Source organism: Mobula hypostoma, chromosome X2, assembly GCF_963921235.1.
Source record: "Mobula hypostoma chromosome X2, sMobHyp1.1, whole genome shotgun sequence".
Lineage (NCBI taxonomy): Eukaryota > Metazoa > Chordata > Chondrichthyes > Myliobatiformes > Myliobatidae > Mobula > Mobula hypostoma.
In genome coordinates, this window is record NC_086129.1 from 37,407,223 (window position 1) to 37,427,304 (window position 20,082).

Genomic DNA, 20,082 nt, shown 5'->3' on the forward strand with positions numbered 1-20,082 from the left:
TCGCAGGACAATTTACAATCACCAATTAACCTACCAAATGGTATGTCTTTGGACCGTGGGAGGAAACTGGAGCACTGAGGAGACCCACGTGGTCACAGGGAGAACATACAAACTCCTTACAGAGGGCGTCGGAATTGAATTTCGAACTCCAACACCCCGAGCTGTAATAGTGCTGGGCTAACTGCCACACTCCCGTGGTGCCCCAGGGTGTGTTGGCTTCTGTTCATACCCCAGAGACATGTGGCTCACGTAAATTACCCCTAGTGTGTAGACAAGTGGTGGGATCTGGGGACAACTATTGTGCACATTGGGAGAATCAAAGAGGATTAGTGTGAATGTGAGCTGAATGAGTTGAGGAGTCTGTTTTGTTATAATAATGGGGTTATCTAAATACTTTGTTATGGTTACGAGCCTGATTCCTGCAATGGCAAACTTGTTCCATGAGGAGAGAACATGCAGACTGGGCCTAGACTCAATGGACTGGAGAAGAATAAGAGGTGATCTCACTGAATTCTATGGGGCTTGATGGTGGAGAAGCAGAGAGGATGGTTCTCTTGGCTGGTGTGCCCGGAGGCAGAGGTTACCGTTTCGCAATAAGGGTACAGAGATCAAAGGGAATCTTGGTAACAGAGTGGACACCAAGAAACAGACAGATGACACAAATCAGTGCCAGCTGAGGGAATGCAGTGAAGGCTTGTTACTCCCAGCTATTATCAACCTCGACCCAGTTTCTCCACCAAACCTCTGACATTCTTATGTTTCCACGCCCCCCTCTCCGTCCTCTTCCTTTGCAAGTTTACTCATGTTTCATTTATTTTGGGGTACAGTTCTGATGAGGGGGCATTGTGCTGAAACTTTACCCATTTCACAGATGCTGCTTAGCTTGTCCAGCATTTCCATTTACTGGTTTTATTTCAGATTTATGGCATCTGCAGCTTTTTACTTGTTGATTCTTTTCAAAAAGAAACTAGGGTTCACCGTTGACAATCCAGTATATTTTTTATTTAAGAGATAAACGTGGAACAGGCCCTTCTGGCCTACCGAACCACGCCACCCAGCAACCCACTGACTTAACCCTCGCCAAGTGACAGGACGACTTACAATGGCCGATTAGCTTACTAACAGCAACGTCTTTGGACTGTGTGAGGAAACCCAAGTGCACATGGGAAGAACAAACACATTTTCTTACAGAAGATGCTAGAATTGAGCTCTGAAACCCCGAGCTGTAATAACTGCTACTCTACCATGGTATCAAAAACTGTTGCAGTGCCTTTCCAGCGTGGATGCAAAAAAATTTCCTTCGGACCAGCACACAGGGAAAAAGGCACGAGAGTAACCCCCAGTACATTTAGACCCTGATCGGCTCTTTACCCTCCTGTTCCTTAGGGAACTGCACAAGTTGGCTGCTGGTTTTTATATATCACAGCAAAGACTACAAATTGAGTACAAAGCACTTTAGGTTAGTCTGTGGATGTGAAAAATGCACGTGTTTTTTATTACTTTTTTTTGCACACAAACCCAGACAGTGAAGCATAGTCAACTGCAGGGGGATTGCAGCTGTGAGCTGCACTGGCAGAAATAAGAATACTGCAGCCATTCCTCCAGTCAGTGACTCTCCAGCCCCTTTGTTACAAAGAGTGCACTAAGTTTCAGCTGGCCCTGTCCCAGAGAAATCCCCAGAAACCATTTACAACTCATGAGGCAGTGGGTTATCAGTCACCCTTCAATTTGTGAATCTGACTTAATGCTCCCCTACCGTTTCATTTTGTTTCAAAGTTCAAAGCAAGTTTACAATCGAAGTATGTATACATCGCCATATACTACCCTGAGATTCATTTTCTTGTAGGCATTCACAGTATAACAAAGAAATACAATAGAAACAAAGACTGACCAAAAAAAGTCCTAATAGGTCTCTGATGCACAAATGGTTGCTTCAAATAATATTCACAAGGAGGAAAAAAAGCAGGGCTGTGGAATGAATCCACATTTAAATTTGACTGAATAAAATGTACTTCATGACTTTAGACCATCCTAAAATGCCTGCAGGCAAAGAAGGAATGTAGTCAGGGTGGCAAAGTAAATCCCCAAACCAACAAAAATATAGAAGGATCACCAGATAATTTGTTTGAGGAATGCACTTGACCACAGTACCCAGGGTTGCACCCATATGCAACCCTTCTCCTTAAACCTTCTTGGTTACAGTCCAGATTCAGGGTGGAGCAGCCGATGAGTTCCTGCACACTACACTCACTGGGCATGCGTGGCTGTGGGAGTGTTAGAGCAGTTCTCACACACTCAGTAAGCTTGGTTGGGTTAAGTTGTTCTCCGATCTTGGCAATTTACTTGCAAATGTTTTGTCACCATACAAGGACTTGCCGTTAGCGCGTTGTCGATTGTGGAGTGTCCTCCGAATGCTTGGCCTTTATATACTTTTCAATCAGCTGATTGGCCGTCATTATGGAAACTCAATTGTGATGTGGGGAGGAAATCTCGTCGTCGATTGGTTGTGTGGTGAAGTTCGTACGTTGTGGTCTGGAATTTTGCCCGCATTGGCTCATAAATATGATTGAGGTCTACGTGTCTGTTTACAGACTTGTTCACGAAAAACCACGCTTCTAGGAATTTTCTTGCATGCTGCATGCTTGTTTGCTCCATGACTGTCACTGATGTCCAGTCAAACTTGTGCCCTTCTTGGGTAGAGACTAGGGAGAGTTGGTTGTACTGCTTTAGTTGACATTCATGATCGCTATGTATATAAAGGCCAAGCATTCGGAGGACACCACAATTAACAGCACACTGATGATGTCTCCTCGTATGGTGATGAAACGTTTGCAAGTAAATTGCCAAGATCAGAGAACAACTCAATCCAACCATCAACCTCCTGAGCTACAATTTTCTAAATTATTTAGTAAGTTTGTAGAGCAGTAATGTTTCTACTTTGAAAGTAGACATTGCACAAAACCAAAAGTACAATTTCTTTTAAAGAGAACTGTATGAAGGATTTTCTATTCAGTAACTGGCTTTCTGACCTGTTCACATTCCCAACACAATCTCACCATGATAACTTGCTACAAGATACTGATTGATCATACTAACATATCTGACCTTGCCTAAAATCAGCAGGTCTTTTTTCATGGACAAGCTCAGAACAAGTATTCACCGAATTGCAGAGGAGTAATGGCCATCTTTACAACCATTTGTAAATCATAGAATCTACAGCTACAGCCAAATCAGTGACCACCAAGTTCACCCTTCAGAAACTTCAGGTCATTCTGCAGCCAACACAGGGTTTCCTGTGGCAATGAATGCTCGTTCAACAATTACTCCAATTTTCAAATTTTCATTCCCCTGTCAACTTCTGTCAGAATTGTCAGTCTTTGTGGTTTTTACTGTTTCTAGTTCGATTCTTTTTTTTTCCTGTAAATGCCGGCAAGAAAATGAATTGCAAGGTAACACGCATTGGTAACATATACATACTTTGATGATAAATTTACTTTGAACTGGGAGTGTCCATTGTCTGCAATCTTCTTCAACCTCACTGACCTTCAAAATCGATGCGTTCAGCAAAAGAAAATCAAGGGCTTGATGATGAGATGAAAATAAAGGTACCAGAAATTTAAAAGTGAACAGGAATAAAACTATCTGCAAATATGGAAAGAAAAGAATAGAGAGAACAGAACAGGTTCCTCAGAGACAGGAATAATGGGGAGTAAAAAGAATGGTAATACAATTAAAGAAATACTTCACTTGTATCTTCATGGCGGACGGCACAAATAACTTCTGAGAAATGCAAGGGAACAAAGAGTCAAATAAAAAAGTGGAATTAAGGTAAATTACTCCCAGTTTAGAAAAATGTGCTGGAGTAATTAATACAATAAACGCCCAGGGGCATGTGAAGCGCTGCTGGGTACTAAATGTAGCAGCCATGGAAAGAGCAGATGCATGAGTTGTCATCCTTCAAAATTCTGCACAATACAGAACTGTTCCTCCAGAAGGTGACAAATACAAGCCTACTATTTAAAAGAGGGAGAGAAAAAGCAGGAAACTGCACATCAATTAGCCCAACATCAGTAGTGTGGCAATTCTAGAGCATTTAACGATGGGTGTGATAGCAGGACACTTGAAAAATACCAACAGAAATATAAAGTCAACATGGATTTATGGAAGAGAAATTATGCTTGACAAGTGTGCTGGAGTGTCTTTTGAGGATGCAACTGTTAGAATAGATAATGCAGAACTGGTGAATGTGGTGCATCTGGATTTACTAAAGGCCTTTAATAAAGTCCCACATAAGAGGTTAGTATGCAAAAGTAAAACATGTGTGATTTGCTTGGATTGAAAGTTAGTTGGAGGATGGGAAACACAACAGGAACAAATGGGTCTTTCTTGGGTGGTAGCTATCAACTAACAGTGTACTGCAGGGGTCAGTGTTTGAGCCCCAGCTGTTCACAACATACACCAGTGAGGGAATGAGGGAACTAAACGTAATATTACTGAAATGGGCAATTACACAAACCTAGGTGGTCCTGTATAGAGCATGCAAAAACTTCAAGGTGGTTATGACAAGTTGGGTGAATGGGCAAGTACAGGGCAGATGCAGATAAATGTGTAGTTATCCAGTTTAATAGGTTAATCAGAAAGGAAGAACATTATTTAAAAGGAGAGACATCAGTTTATACAGTGTAGGGAAGTGTATGGACATGCTCTTTGGTCGAAGGAATAAAAGGGAGCAAATTCAGAAATCAGAGGTGCAAAGGAACTTGGAAGTCCTAATGTAGGATTCCCCCAAGGTAACTTGCAGGTTGAGTCAGTGGGAAGGAAAGCAAATGTTATATTAGCATTCATTCCAAGAGCACCAGAATATAAAAACAAGGATGTAATGCTGAGGCTGTACAAGGCATTGGTCAGACTAAAGAGTATTGTGAGCAGTTTTGGGCCCTGTATCTAAGGGAGGATGTGCTGGCACTGGAGAGGGTCCAGAGGGGGTTCACAAGGATGATACTGGGAATGAAAGGGTTAATCTTTAGCTAGAGGATGCTACAGATGGCTGTGGAGGTCAAGTCGTGGAGTATATTTAAAGCAGATGTTGATAGATCCTTGATTAATAAGGGTGTCAAAGGTTATGGTGAGAAGGCAGAAGAACAGAGTTGAGAGGGAGAATGAATTGCCCATGATGGAATGACGGAACAAACCTGACGAACCAAATGGCCCAATTCTGTTCCTAGGTTTTGTGGTCGTTTGGTACAAAGGGACCTGGATAACTTTGGACGCCAGTCACTAGACGCAAACATGCAAATAGCATGCTGGTGTTGATTGCAAGAGGCTTTCACTGCAGGAGAAAAGAAATCTTGCTGTGATCATACAAGGCTTTTGCAAGATTATAGTTGTGTGCTGGTTGGTCTCCTTTCTTAGAAAGGATAAACTTGTCACAGAGGGATTGTAGAACTGGTTCCTGGGGTGACAAATAGTGTCATTTCAGATACAATTAGATTGATCAGACATATTTGTCAGAATATTTGTCAGTACTGGACCTCAAGAGAGAGAATTTGTAGAATGTCTAAGGGATGGCTTTTTAGAACAGCTTGTTGTTGAGCCCACGAGGGGATCGGCTGTGCTGGATTGGGTGTTGTGCAATGATCCAGAGGTGATAAGAGAGTTTAAGATTAAGAAACCTTTAGAGAACAGTGATCACAATATGATCGAGTTCACTTTGAAATTTGTGAGGGGGAAAAATAAAATCCAATGTATCAGTCCTTCAGTGGAATAAAGGAAATTACAATGGCATGAGAGGGGAACTGGCCAAGGTTGACTGGAAAGAGACACTAGCAGGAAAGACAGCAGAGCAGCAATGGCTGGAATTTCTGTGAAAAATGAGGGAAGTGCAAGACAGATATATTCCAAATAAGAAGGAATTTTCAAAGGTAAGAAGGGATTTTCAAAGGGAAGAAGGATACTACCGTGGCTGACAGGTGAAGTCAGAGCCAAAGTAAAAGCAAAAGAGAGGGCATCCAAGGAAGCCAGAGCTAGTGGGAAGATAGAGGATTGGGGAGCTTATAAAAACTTGCAAAAGGAAACTAAGAAGGTCATTCGGAAGGAAAAAATGAATTATGAGAAGAAGCTGGCGACTAATATCAAAGATGATACTAAAAGCTTTTTTAAGTATATAAAGGGTAAAAGAGAGTCCAGGGTAGATATAGGACCAATAGAAAATGACACTGAAGATATTGTAATGTGCCGCAGAGATGGCAGAGGAACTGAATGCATATTTTGCATCAGTCTTCACAGTGGAAGACGTCTGCAGTATACTGGACATCCAAGAGTGTCAGGGAAGTGAAGTTTGTGCAGTGAAAATTACGACTGAGAAGGTGCTCAGGAAGCTTAATGGTCTGAGGCTGGATAAATCTCCTGGACCTGATGGAATGCACCCTTGGGTTCTGAAGGAAGTAGCTGGAGAGATTGCGGAGGCATTAACAATGATCTTTCAAGAATTGATAGATTCTGGCATTATACCGGATGACTGGAAAATTGCAAATGTTACTCTGCTATTTAAGGAGGGTGGGAGGCAGCAGAAAGGAAACTATAGACCTGTTAGTCTGACATCAGTGGCTGGGAAGTTGTTGGAATTGATTGTTAGGGATGTGATTACGGAGTACCTGGAGGCACATGACAAGACCGGCCAAAGCCCGCATTGGCTGGTTGGCAGAAAACAGAAAGTGGGAATAAAAGGATCCTATTCTGGCTGGCTGCTGGTTACCAGTGGAGTTCCACAGGGGTCGGTTTTGGGACCGCTGCTTTTTACCATGTATGTCAATGATTTGGACTACGGTATTAATGGATTTGCGGCTAAATTTGCCATTGATACAAAGATAGGTAGTGTTGAGGAAACAGAGAGCTTGCAAAGAGACTTAGATAGTTTAGGGGAATAGGCAAAGAAGTGGCAAATGAAATATAATGTTGGAAAGTGTATGGTCATGCACTTTGGTGGAAGAAATAAATGGGCGGACCATTATTTAGATGGGGAGAGAATTCAAAATGCAGAGATGCAAAGGGGCTTGGGAGTCCTTGTGCAAGATACCCTAAAGGTTAACCTCCAGGTTGAGTCGGTTGTGAAGAAGGCGTATGCAATGTTGGCATTCATTTCTAGAGGTATAGAATATAAGCGCAGGGATGTGATGTTGAGGCTCTATAAGGCACTCGTGAGACCACACTTGGAGTATTGTGTGCAGTTTTGGGCTCCTTATTTTAGAAAGGATATACTGACATTGGAGAGGTTTCAGAGAAGATTGACGAGAATGATTCCAGGAATGAAAGGGTTACCGTATGAGGAATGTCTGGCTGTATTCCCTGGAGTTCAGGAGAATGAGGGGGGATCTCATAGAAACATTACGAATGTTAGAAGGTCTGAAGAGATTGGATATGGCAAAGTTATTTCCCATAGCAGGGGGGTCTAGGACAAGAGGGCACGACTTCAGGATTGAAGGACGTCCATTTAGAACAGAGGTGTGGAGAAATTACTTTAGTCAAAGGGTGGTAAATCTGTGGAATTTGTTGCCATGAACGGCTGTGGAGGCCAAGTCATTGGGTGTATTTAAGGCAGAGATAGATCGGTTCTTGATTAGCCAGGGCATCAAAGGGTATGGGGAGAAAGCAGTGAAGTGGGGATGACTGGAAGAATTGGATCAGCCATGATTGAATGGTGGAGCAGACTCGAGGGGCCGAATGGCCTACTTCTGCTCCTATATCTTATGGTTATTAATATTCAGTAGATTTTAGAATAATGGGAGATGGCTAAACAGATTGGATTGAGGAAGGACTTATCCAAGAATGTTGGAGGAGGGCTAAGTGAAGGAGAGGGTCTAGTCTCCTGATACAAGTTAAGACATGGATAAAAGAGACAAAAAAACCTGCAGGTGCTGGAAAGAAGGAATATACAAAAACTACTGGAGGAACTCAGCAGATCAAGCTGCATCTATGGAGGGAAATAAATAGTCTATGTTTTGGGTTGAGACCCTTCATCCAGACTGGAAAGGAAGGGGACAGAAGTCAGACTTAAAGTTTGGCAAGAGGGGGAAAGAGCAGGTGCTGACAAGTGGTAGGGGAAGATGGGTGGGTGAGAAAGGGAGAAAATAAGAATCATGTGAGAATTTGGGAGGTGACTGGTGGAAGAGGCAAAGGCTGAAAAAGATGGAATCTGATGGGAGAGGACAGTACACCATGAAATAAAGGGAAGGAAGTGGGGAAGCAGAGAGCGGAAGGTGTGGGTGATGCGCTTCAGAAAGGGAAAGAGAAGGGGTATAGAGGCCAGAGGTATAAGGGAAAACAAAAAGTGTGGGGGAACACAGGAGACGTCAATGTTGTTGCCATCAGAGTGGAGACTACCAAGATGAAGTATGAGGTGCTGTCCTTGGATCTGCACCTATCGTCAACGTGGCAGTAGAGAAGATCATGGACATACAGAGGAGCTAGTAAGTTTGTGAACCCCGTGGAATTTTCTCTATTTTTGCATAAATATGACCTAAAATGTGATCAGGTCTTCACTCAAAATGCAGTAATTGATGCTCGTGGAGTCACATGTTGCCTGTTTGGAGCTTGAATATTGGTGAGGGAGGAGGTGCAGGGGCAGGTGTAACATGTGGGAGGGTTGCAGGGATAAGTGCCTGGAGGGGTATTGGCGGGGAGGCATGAGCAGACAAAGGAGTCGCAGAGAGCACAACCCGTGAAGATTGTGGAAGTTGTGGAGAATGATACATTGGACGCAGAGGCTTGTGGAGTGGTAAGTTGGAGGGTGGCATCTGCTTCCTTTTACTCCATGGTCCACTGTCCTCTCCCATCAGATTCCACTTATTTTTCAGGCCTTTGCCTCTTCCTCGATCATCTCACAGCTTCACACGTCATTCCCACTTCTCCACACCCCTTCCACCTACCCAGCTTCCCCCCCTCTCCTGGATTCACCTATTGCCTGCCCGCAGCTGCTCTCTCCCCTGCATTCTTCCTTCCCAATCCTGATGAAGGGTCTCAGCCTGAAGTGTTGACTGTTCATTTCCCTCCATAGATACTGCCTGACCTGCTGAGTTCCTCCAGCATTTTTTGTCTGTTAAGCCGTAGACATTTAGGACTGAGATGAGGAGATATTCCTTCAATCAAGTGGCTGGTGAACCTCAATTTCTCCAACATAGAAAATGCTACAGACCAATTCACTGATTAAACTTAAGGAAAAGATAGACTTTTTTAAAACATAAAATACATTGTGGGATTTGGGGAGACAACAGGAACATGGTGATGACTAACACTGCTTCTATTTTCCGCATTTCTATTCTGAGAATTCATAATTTTAGGAATTCCGGATATCTTCTTGCCAAATCATCAGCTATGTCCTCAGCCTCATGTTCCCTTGAAAGAGGGCATTCTGCCAAACAATTTGAGGTTGGATTGTCCTCGTATCTACACTAACAAACACCTTCTGAATCTTGAGGATCTTTCACATCTCAGCCATTTGGTTCAAGTGCTAACTTGTTCAAACTAAGCTTTTTATCAAGTACATGTATGTCACCATATACAACCCTGAGATGCATTTTCTTGCAGGCATTCACAGTAAATTCAACAAACACAATACAATCAATGAAAGACCACACCCAACAGAACAAACAGTGCGAATACAAAAAGAAAAAGAAATAGTAATAAATAAATAAGCAATAAGTATCAAGAACATGAAAGGAAGAGTCCTTGAAAGTGAGTCCATAGGATGTGAGAACAGTTTAGTGATGGGGCAAGTGAAGTTATCCCTTCTACTTCAGGAACCTGATGGTTGAGGGGTAATAACAGTTCCTGAACCTGGTGGTGTGGGCTCTAAAGCTCCTGTACTTTCTTCCTGATGGCAGCAGTGAGAAGAGACCGCAGCCTGATGGTGGGGGTCCTTGATGATGGATGCTGCTTTCTTGTGACAGCGCTCCGTGGAGATGTGTGCAATGGTGGAGAGAACTTTACCAATGATGGACTGGGCTGTAGGCTTTTCCATCCAAGGGCATTGGTGTTTCCATACTAGGCCATGACGCAACCAGTCAATATACTCTCCACCACACATTTCTACAGGTTTGTCAAGGTCTTAGATGACATGCCAAATATTTGCAATTTTCTGAGAAAGTAGAGGTGCTGCTATGCTTTCTTTGTAATGACAGTTCCGTGCTGGGCCTGGGACAGATCCTCAGAAATGTTAACACCGAGGAATTTAAAGTTGCAACCCTCTCCATTTTTAATTCCCCCTGATGGGGACTGGCTCATGGCCTTTCATTTTCCTTCCTCTAAAGTCAATAATCAACTCCTCGGTCTTGTTGACGTTGAGTGAGTGATATTTCAATCTTGCTCCTACATGCTGATTCATCATCACCTTTGACTCTGCCTACACGCTGATGTTGCCAGAAATCTAAAATATGGCAGTCATTGGATCCGTGATTAAAGACTAGTGGAATATATATGTATGTGTACTCGTTGATTAGATTAGCCAGTCGGGATGTTGGAGGAGCTGGCTTGGGTACAAAGAAGTTGGCCTGGCTGCAGACTATGTTGCCGCCTGCTACACAGAAACATCGAAGATGGTGCAGTATAATTGTGGGAAATTGTCTTGAACATTTCACTTGCAATTGAAAGACTCTGTTGGACAGTGAGAATGCAAGTCATCACAAGCCTATTACCATTGTCTGGTGGAGGAACAGTCGACATGGGAGCTGTGCAGCCTCGGTCGTAGTGAGAACTAGGCCTCAAGCCTCGGGCTTGCCTGCTGCTGCAGACCAGGTGAGGGACGCGGAAAAGCTACAGTGTGGTTGAGCTTGGCTGGGAGCTGGCCGCTCCTGTCAGTGCTGTCCTCCTGTGGTCGAGCAGCGGAATGACAGGCTGGATTGCAGGTGTCTGTACACTGTACCATCAGTTGCTGGACATTGTCGCTCAGGGTCTTGGACTATGTGTTTTTGTTTGAGTGAATATGCTTCTTTGCTCAATATTCTGAATTATGTAACTCGTTATTTTGGAATGTTTGCTTGCTATTTTGAATGTTTTGCACCTTGGACCCAGTGGAACGCTGTCTTGTTCAGCTGTATCCATGTATGGTTTGAGTGATAATTAAACTTGATTTGATTTTATGATGGTTATAAGGTCAGGTGGAACAGAGGAAAAAACAAACAAACATTTACATTCTAAGATATCCATCACTTTAAACCAAACACTGATACGCCTCTTTTCCTATTCATTATCCTCCCTGACTCTCTACATCGTCCAGCAGATTCAAGCCAGTGGGACTTTTCAACTCCATCTGTTTTCCCTTCCTTTCCTATACTATAATCCGCATTCCTCTCTTCTCAATGAAACGCACCTCCTTCATTGTCACCGTTACTCATGGCTAAGTACCTGTGTGCCCTGCTAGATCAGACTGGGACCAGCGCAACGTCACATGCACAGGTGTCACAGCTTTCTTGCCGCAGGCGTCACTGCAGCATTTACTGTGAAGCCCTTGTTTGCCTCAAGATGTTGGGGGGGAACTGTTTCCTTGCATTGCTGCAGTCCATATCCGCAAAAACGGTCTTTTTTTTTTGCAGATTCATCTGCTCCACTAGAGGAAACTTAGCAGTCATCCAAATTTCTTCTGGCGGCTGTTAATGGATGATGGAATCTCTTCCTCAAAAGACATTAATTACCAAGTTGTTGTTCCAGATTTATTTAAATAAATTTGAATAGCCCAGTTGCCAGATGGGGATTTGAACCCATGTCTCTGGACTATTTGTTCACACCATTGGATTATTAGTACAGTAACATCATTTCACATTTGCAAATTCTTTGTTCTTAAAATTATTCTTAATTAGTAAGGGTGTCAAAATTATGGGGAGCAGGCATGAGGATGGGGTCGAGAGGGATAATAAATCAGCCATGATGTAGGAACAGACTTAATGGGCTGAATGGCCCAATTCTTTTCCTACGTCTTATGGTCAAATACATATGTCAAGTTGCATGAGTGTCAATTAATTCAATTTATTTTTATTTCATGCCTCCTTTCCATGAATATTTACTCTAGGCTTCGTATACAGTGGATTCTGGGCCATCAGTTAATCAGGACAGATGCTTATTTGGGACAATTCATTGAGAAAATTGTCGGGATTCCCTTCATTAATTTGGGACACTACGCTGCTTAATTGAGGCAAGAGACTGTTGCTGAACAGGTTCGAACTAGTGCCAGTTACAAACGTTTGTACGTGCACTTGTTTAGCCGTTGGATACAACACTGTGGTTTGAGTGAAGTTTTTAAAATAGCGTCAGATGCATGTTTGTGTTCAAAAAAGCAGTGATCTTTGTCACTGATAGGTGGCAAGAAATAAACAGCAAGACAATTCAGAACTGCTTTGCTCACTGCAGTTTCAAGCATCCAGGCTTGGAGATGCCAGAAACAGCCGGGAATGAAAATGACACAATTTCACTACTTCAACAAGTTAGAAACTATGAAGAATTTGAAGATGTTGACGACCATTTTGAATATTAAGATGGAAATGAAGATTTGGAGGATGCAACTGTCAACAGCACTGCATGAAGGCAGTCCATGATCTGTATTAAGTGTCTGCGCTGATTTTGTTCATTAGTCAGAAGAAAGCAAGGTGGATGAATTCCTCTGTCGGTAAGTATCAGGAACTAAAACACAGTTTTACAGTACAGCAGTAGCATTTGTAGTGTTCTAATTTGTTCTGTGTTCATTTATTTACATAATTTGTTTCTCATTTTGTCTTTTTTTAAAAAAAAAATACCTGTTTAACTATTTCCATGAAACTTCAGCTAATTGGGGCAGACACTTAATTAGGCCAAAATGTTCTGCTTCTGATGTGCCCCCATTCACTGGAATCCACCGTAGTAAAATAATCTGATTTGGATTTGAATGCAGAATCACTTAGGTAACTTAAGCAGCTGGAGTTTACATGCATCAACATGGTCTGGAGAAGGAATGGGCCAACAGGCAGCCAGTTTTGAGGAGGATTGTTCCACAGTCTCTCTCGACTAATGGAATCCAGGGCTTTATTGAGAGTTAAAAAGACTGTGTATAGTGTCTGATGCCCTGTATTTCCCAGGAAGTTGAAGTGCTGTGAAGATCATGTCAGTTATATCGCCAAGTGGACAGATTTTACACTACAATATGTGGAGCAGCTCCTCAGCGACTGAGTAATGGACGTAAAGAATATTGGTCATGACATTCCCCCAGCAAACAAATGGTTACTGCAATTGGACTTCTCTTCTTTCTCGAAGATGGTAATAATGATGATCTTTTGTAGTTTTTTTCCACAAGTACAAATGAATAAATATGTTGAGGGGGGGGAAATAAACCTCATAAAGCAGGAACACTAGTGCTAGACACACAATTACTGTGACTCTGCCCAACTGTGCACTATCCAATATCCAGAATCTTATCCATTCAGTCACGCATTCCCATTGCCCCACCACAAATCCAAACGATACCAATTCATTGCACTTCAGTAAACAGAAGGCAATGATTTCAAAGCCCTCCATGGAATCCCCTTCTCCTGCCTATTAAAATTAACCATATTAAGGGACGCAGAAGAAGGCTTCTGTATTGCCTCCTTTCTCATCACTGAATCTTCTTTATTTGTACATATGGCAACAGAAAAACTAGAGCAGAGGCTTGTGGACTCATGTTTGAGACCAAACATTCAGAAGTGGAATTACTCATACAAAGGGAGGTACAACTTTTGAGCTTTCTTCCTGAAATGTAGTTTAGCAAGAATGGGGGAATCTCAGTGAACATGGAACCAAGCAAGTGGTGTGAAGAGAGAGATAGTCATGAAGTTATTGAATAATAGACGAGGTTCTACACTCCAACATCAATTGTCTCTGTTGTACCACCTCCAGTCGCCACTCAAACCCACCTTTAGATTCTGTGTCTATGACCGGTGTGCTGGCTTCCCGCTGGTCTCCCGAGTCCACCGAGATGCTCCTTTCCCGCTTCACCTTCCCTTTCAAAGCTCCCAAGCTTGTCACAGAGTTCTGGGAGCCTTTTAGTCCAGAGTTTCCGGGAGAAATCTGACTTGATTTTCCACCGTGACTACTTGCTCCCGTGGCCTTTGACCCCAGGCCGCAGGGCGTTCCCTGGCTTGCATTTGGGGGCGGGGCATTGCTATTGACCGGCTTGCCGTGGTTCGGCAGTTTACTGTCCGGGTGCATTTGATTGGTCACGGCTTTTGGCGACGGGACCGGGGGAATCCGGATTTCTGTCTCGTGTTTGATTTTCAAACTGTTTTCAGAAAACCTGCCAAGACAGAAAAAGATGTCAAAATTAAAAGAAATAAAATGCAATTTTGCAAATGTCTCACACTAATCACAATCCTGCCTATTCCTATCAGATGCAAACACAATTTCTGGTAGATGCATGATCAGTACAGCTTGCAAAGCCACAACTTACAAAGCGGTCAGAAGGTACAAGTTCCTAGACTGAGTCTGGCTGGCTGAGAAGGCAAAGGCTGTCATTTAGCCTCGAGGCTATTCTACTGTTTAAAGTGTCATTATGTCTGATGTAATTCTGCGTGCAGTTATATATATCAGCTGGTGGGGACTTCTCCTCATCAGATGCTTCTGGGTTCAAGCCCCGTCTCAGGTGTGTGGGCATGAACATCTTCGCTGGGAAACCTGTAAACCAGAATGGGCCTAGCTCGTTGGAAGTGTATCCTATAGCTGGAAGTTTAAACCAAAAGGTCCATCAGGTGAAAGTAAAAGTTCAATGGGCCAATTTTGAAGTAGAGCAGAGATATTCTCCTGATACTCTGGTTAATAATTACCCTTCAGTTACCACTTAAACAGATTTTCGCAGTTTTTGTGGGAACTTGCTGTGTATAAAATGCGACTTTGGGCAAGGATACACTACTCACGTGGCAAATGGGATTACTATTGATGGGCAGGGACATGTGGGCTGAAGGGCCTGTTTCTATGCTGTACAACTCAATGCCTCCCTAAAATAGTTCTGTTTAAAAATATCGTCAAGGGCAACTAATTCTTCCTGTGCAAAGCAATATCTTTGTGTGTGGCAAAAGTATATCAGCTGCAGATTTTGAATTTTTAGTTTCCATTGCTCTTTATGCGCTAATGTCCACAATACGAAGAAATGTTTTCTTCCTGAATTCTTAGGTTCGAATTTTAAAATTCTACCTTGCTGCTAAAAACCTCTGTATCCATGGAAAGAGTTTCTCACTACCTACACAATTAGTTCCTTTCAAAATCCCAAAGATGTGAAAGAAGTTATTCGTCAGTCATCTGTGTTCCATTGGCCTAGTTTATATAACAAGGCCAAGAGAGCATGGGAACCATAGGACCCAACATGCCCAGGCTGAACATCGTGCACCCAGTTGTATTAATCCCATTTCCCAGCACTTGGCTTGTAGATTTTATACCTTGGAAATTTAAGTGCTCCTCTAGATACTTCGTAGATGTTAAGAGAGTCTCTGTCTCAGGCAGTTTGTTTTAACTTCTAACCACCAACTGATTGGAAACATTTTTCTGCAGAACCCTTTAAAACTCTCACCCCTTTCTTTTAATGCCATTTTTAAATTCCTCTGTTGGGAGGGTAAAGTTTTATACTATAGACTCCCCCAGAATTTTGTACATCTCAATCAGGTCATTCCTCAGTCTGTTCCACAAACCCAGCCTATGCAGTCATAACTAAAATGCTCCTTCCCATGAATATTGAAGTGAATCTCCTGTGCATCCTTTCCAGTGCAATCACATCTCTTCTTATAATTGAGGATCTGAAGTTCATAGTTCATCAGCACGTAAGCCAAACAAAGAGTCTTCAGGTGAGAAGAGGGCACTAAACACATAGAACAGTACAATCTATTCATTTCCTTCCACAAAGCCCTCCATTTCAAAGTTCAATGTTCAAAGTAAATTTATTATCAAAGTACACATAGGTCACCCTATAAAACCCTGAAATTCACTTTCTTGTGGGTATTCACAGTTAATACAAAGAAACACCAGAGAATCAGTGAAAAACCATACACAGCAAAACGGACAAGCAACCAATGTGCACAAGACAACAAACTGTGCGAATAACAAAAAAAATAACAACAGTAAATAAGCAATAAATATCGAGAACATGAGATAAAGAGTCCTTGAAAGAGAGTCCATAGGTTTTGGGAATAGCTCAGTGATGGGGCAAGTGAAGTTGAGTGAAGTTATCCCCTCTGGTTCAAGAGCCTGATGGTTGAGGGGATAATAACTGTTCCTGAACCTGGTGATATCTGTAGAAGTTTGTCAAAGTTTTAGAGGACATGCTGAACCTGCGTAAACTTCTCAGAAAGTAAAGGTGCTGCTGTACTTTCTTCATAATGGCACTTACGTGCTGGGCCGAGGACAGATCCCCTGAAATGATAACACTGAGAAATTTAAAGTTGCTGACCCTCTCCACCTCTGATCCCTGATGAGGGCTAGCTCATGAACCTTGTGATAATAGTCATGGGAAACATAGCAGCCAATTGTGGGGAAGGAGATCCCACAAAAAGACAGGAACTGTCCACTGAAGGTTACAAAGTAGAATCTTTCTTGGAGAATTGGCATGTACAGCTTTGAGAGAATGAACATGGGAAAATCACTAACTAGTGACTATGATTAGCAGATGGCAACAGGTCTCGTTCCAAAATCATCCACATGCTTTAGAGCATCAATTCAACCAAGCAATTCAGCACCGAGCGGTGATGATCACGATACTTTATCAGGGAAAGCTTCCACGAACAGAGAGGTCACAGTTAACTGCCATTTAGGTCCTCCATCTTTGGCGGTGTTCAGGGCTTCCTTCATCATGGCAGTAGCTTCTTCTCCGTTTTCACTACTGTCAGCCATGCAAGTCCTAGGTGGAGACTCAGGAATACTGTCGCACTCAGATGTAGGAGGATTCCTCATTGTAGTTTCCGTAACAATTTTGTTTGACCAGTCAGGGTTGTTGGTCCTGAACAGAATCCCCAAAACTGGAGGACCAATGGACCATTCGTAGTCTGGCCTTTACCTTTTGACCTGTTTGGGCCGGGTGACCCTACCAACCTCCAAACCCCATGACAATGTTGTGGCCCCCTTGGAGGTTACAGCAGCCAACTTTCCAACCAGCATACGGACCTCACATCTGGCCACAGCACACCTGATCAATTCTCACTTGCACTTAATAGCGAGTACTTGGAGGCTGCGATCATACATCATCAGGCAGAATACAGAACTATCCTCTGGCCAGAGGACACTTGAACCCAGTGACTGTGCAGAGCACACCTGGTCACTGCAGTTATAGACTCTCAACCTGCACAGAGTTTGGATCTGGCCTGTGCACAGCCACTGCCTGTCCCCACACAAGCTTCTGTTCAAAATCTCCAGAAGCACATCATTTACATACTTATCCAGTTATTAGAATGCATGGTGACCTGGGACTGTCAATAGTGCACAGAAAAAATTAAAACCAATTCTTTAATCTACAAATCACACCAACTAAATTAACTATTAATATGTCAACCTAAGAGAACTGCCTGGTTAACTTCAAACAAGAATTCTCTCTTTTAAATATTATGAACAGAGATCACTCCTCCAGTTTCACTCCTTTTGTTATACAAGGCTCAAGGCATTTTTTTGTACTCACCCAGAAAGCAGGTTTGTCTCACAGACCTAGAATGTGCACTACACCAACACAAGGCTCTAAATGTCACCGATTCCTCCAGCATAAGCTTGCCATGGTACAATAGGTGGGCGATATGACTCCAATCGGCCGCCTGCTCCTTCCCCTCTACGTTTACAGAACGGGGCTTCAATCCTTGCACCTACATTGCTTCCTCCCCTCAAACTTAGCTCACTTCAAACGAAAGCATGACTCATGCCCAAAACCACAGCCTGTCGCTACATGATTTATATGTATGGAATTCAGCTCAGACCCTTGCTCGTAATCTCAGGCATAAACAAAAGGCCCTCGTTCATCGTTTCTCACAAAACACTCCAACGTGCAAACGCGTTGTCCTCTCATCGACTTCACCTTGACCCGACAGAAACTGTCCTTGGCACACAGCACAACTTGTTTCCCTTTCCACAATGCTCCCTGGCCTGCTCAATTTCCTGTTCTAACTCCCCTCTCCCCCAATTCACCTCACAGCCATCCTCTTCACGTCTCCACCTTGTGCATACCCTACCAAAATTTCAAAATAAAAGACAAAAATTAAGTTTAAAATCGCTCCAATTCAATGAATGATTTAGAAATTGTTACTCAAACATCATGCCATCTCACACAGTGACACACACAAAATGCTGGAGGAACTCAGCAGGTCAGGCAGCATCTATGGAGAGGAGTAAACAGTCGACATTTCGGGTTACAACCTTTTATCTTCCAGAGTCCTGATGAAGGGTCTTGGTCCAAAATGTATTTATTCTTCTACACAGAATTCCTCTAGCTGAGTTCCTCTAGCATTTTCGAACATAGAAGAGCACAGTGCAGGAACAGGCCATTCGGCCCACACTGTTGTGCCGACCCAGCTAAAAAGCAAATCAAAAACACCCAAACACTAATCCCTCCTACCTACGCCATTGTCCATATCCTTCCATCTTCCTTACATCCATGTGCCTATCCAAATGTCTCTAAAAAACCTCTAATGTACTTGCCTCTACCACCATATCAGGCAGTGCATTCCAGGCATCCACAACTATCCTACCCCAGTCATCTTCAATGCATGCCCTCTGGCATTAGACATTTCAACCCTGGGAAACAGATACCCTCTGTCCACTCTATTCGTGCCTCTCATAATCTTGCAAGCCTCTATCAGATCTCCCCTCAGCCTCCGACGATCCAGTTTCTGTGCGAGTTACTCTTTTGTGTTTGTGCCATCTCACAGAATGGTACAGGAGTGGGACTGTACAGGTCCTCTACCTCTCATCAGCCAGTGATATTGGGAAACATCAACTGCTGCTTTCAACACAACTAACAAGGCCACAGCCAAGCAATTAGGGAGACAGATTGCTGTTGGCAAGGGGCTCACCTTAGATCACTGAGGTGCCTACCAGTGAGGTACTTACTTTGGAATGCAATCAACTGACACAAAAATAATGAATCACAGACAAATAAAGAAATAATTCAGCATGTCAGAGACACAAAGCTTGAGACGGTACTAGATGAAATTCTTAATGTACTGGGGGAAATTGCAGGATTGAGATATGGTTCTTCCCTGGTAATTGTGAGGTGGTAGGGCTCCAAATTTTCAGGATTCAAAGTAGAATTAAATTTGGTATGTTTTCACAGAAACTAACCTCAAAGAACCTTCTCTGGGGTTCTCTATGAAGAATTTCTGAATGAGGGTGGAAATTGAGATTTCTTTTCCTTCCACTTAAAAGATAAGGATTTGGGGTTAGCTGCCAGATACTAAAGTTGAAGATAATGTTAGAAAAGCATCTAATGCTTCTGATGATGGGACGACATGATGACGAGGGAGAGATGAGGTGGGGCTGACAAGTGGGGAAAAGGGGCAAGCTGAGAAGTCTGGGAAGAAAGTAGAAGGGGGTAAATGATGTGCCGAGAACAGTGGTTGGTTGAAGGGTTGAAGTGGATGCAATAGGGGCCACTACAGACAAGGTGGAGCTGTGGAATATGGGGAGATGATAGAGTTTGGAGGCATAGGAGCCAAGTTGGGCATATGGGTAAACAGGGCAATTGAGGAACGAAGCTGCACAGGGGTAGGAAAGAGGAATGGATTGGTCAATTCACAGACAATGGATGTATTACTGGCATAGAACTCCAGAATCTCTACAGTCTGGTACAGGGTGACTTATTAATCTCATCAAGTATGTAACCCTTCCTAACATACATTGGATGCCTTCAGTATGTATAGTTTGTGAGTGACTTTAGGGGATGACAAGGGACTAGAAAAATCTGCACTCTGCTTGCTTGCTCACACAGAGGTGTGAGACAGGGTCAGTGAATTACAGAGGGGAAATGCCCTTTTCATTTTTCTACCTCTTTCCCACAGTACACTTTCCAGGAACACCAGAAGCCTCGTCCAATACAACGAGTTCAAGAACAGCCGTATGCAGGCTTAG

General features: G+C 43.0%; 1 protein-coding gene across 7 annotated transcripts in view; it reads right to left on the minus strand.

The window, feature by feature from the left end:
• bcl9l (bcl9 like) overlaps positions 1-20,082 on the minus strand; it is a 164,600-nt gene that overhangs the window by 26,693 nt on the left and 117,825 nt on the right. For all 7 annotated transcript variants that reach the window (XM_063038116.1, XM_063038118.1, XM_063038119.1 and 4 more), the window contains one exon: positions 13,911-14,290. In XM_063038116.1, coding sequence (XP_062894186.1) covers positions 13,911-14,290 — 380 coding nt within the window. The remainder of the gene's footprint in view (positions 1-13,910; positions 14,291-20,082) is intronic.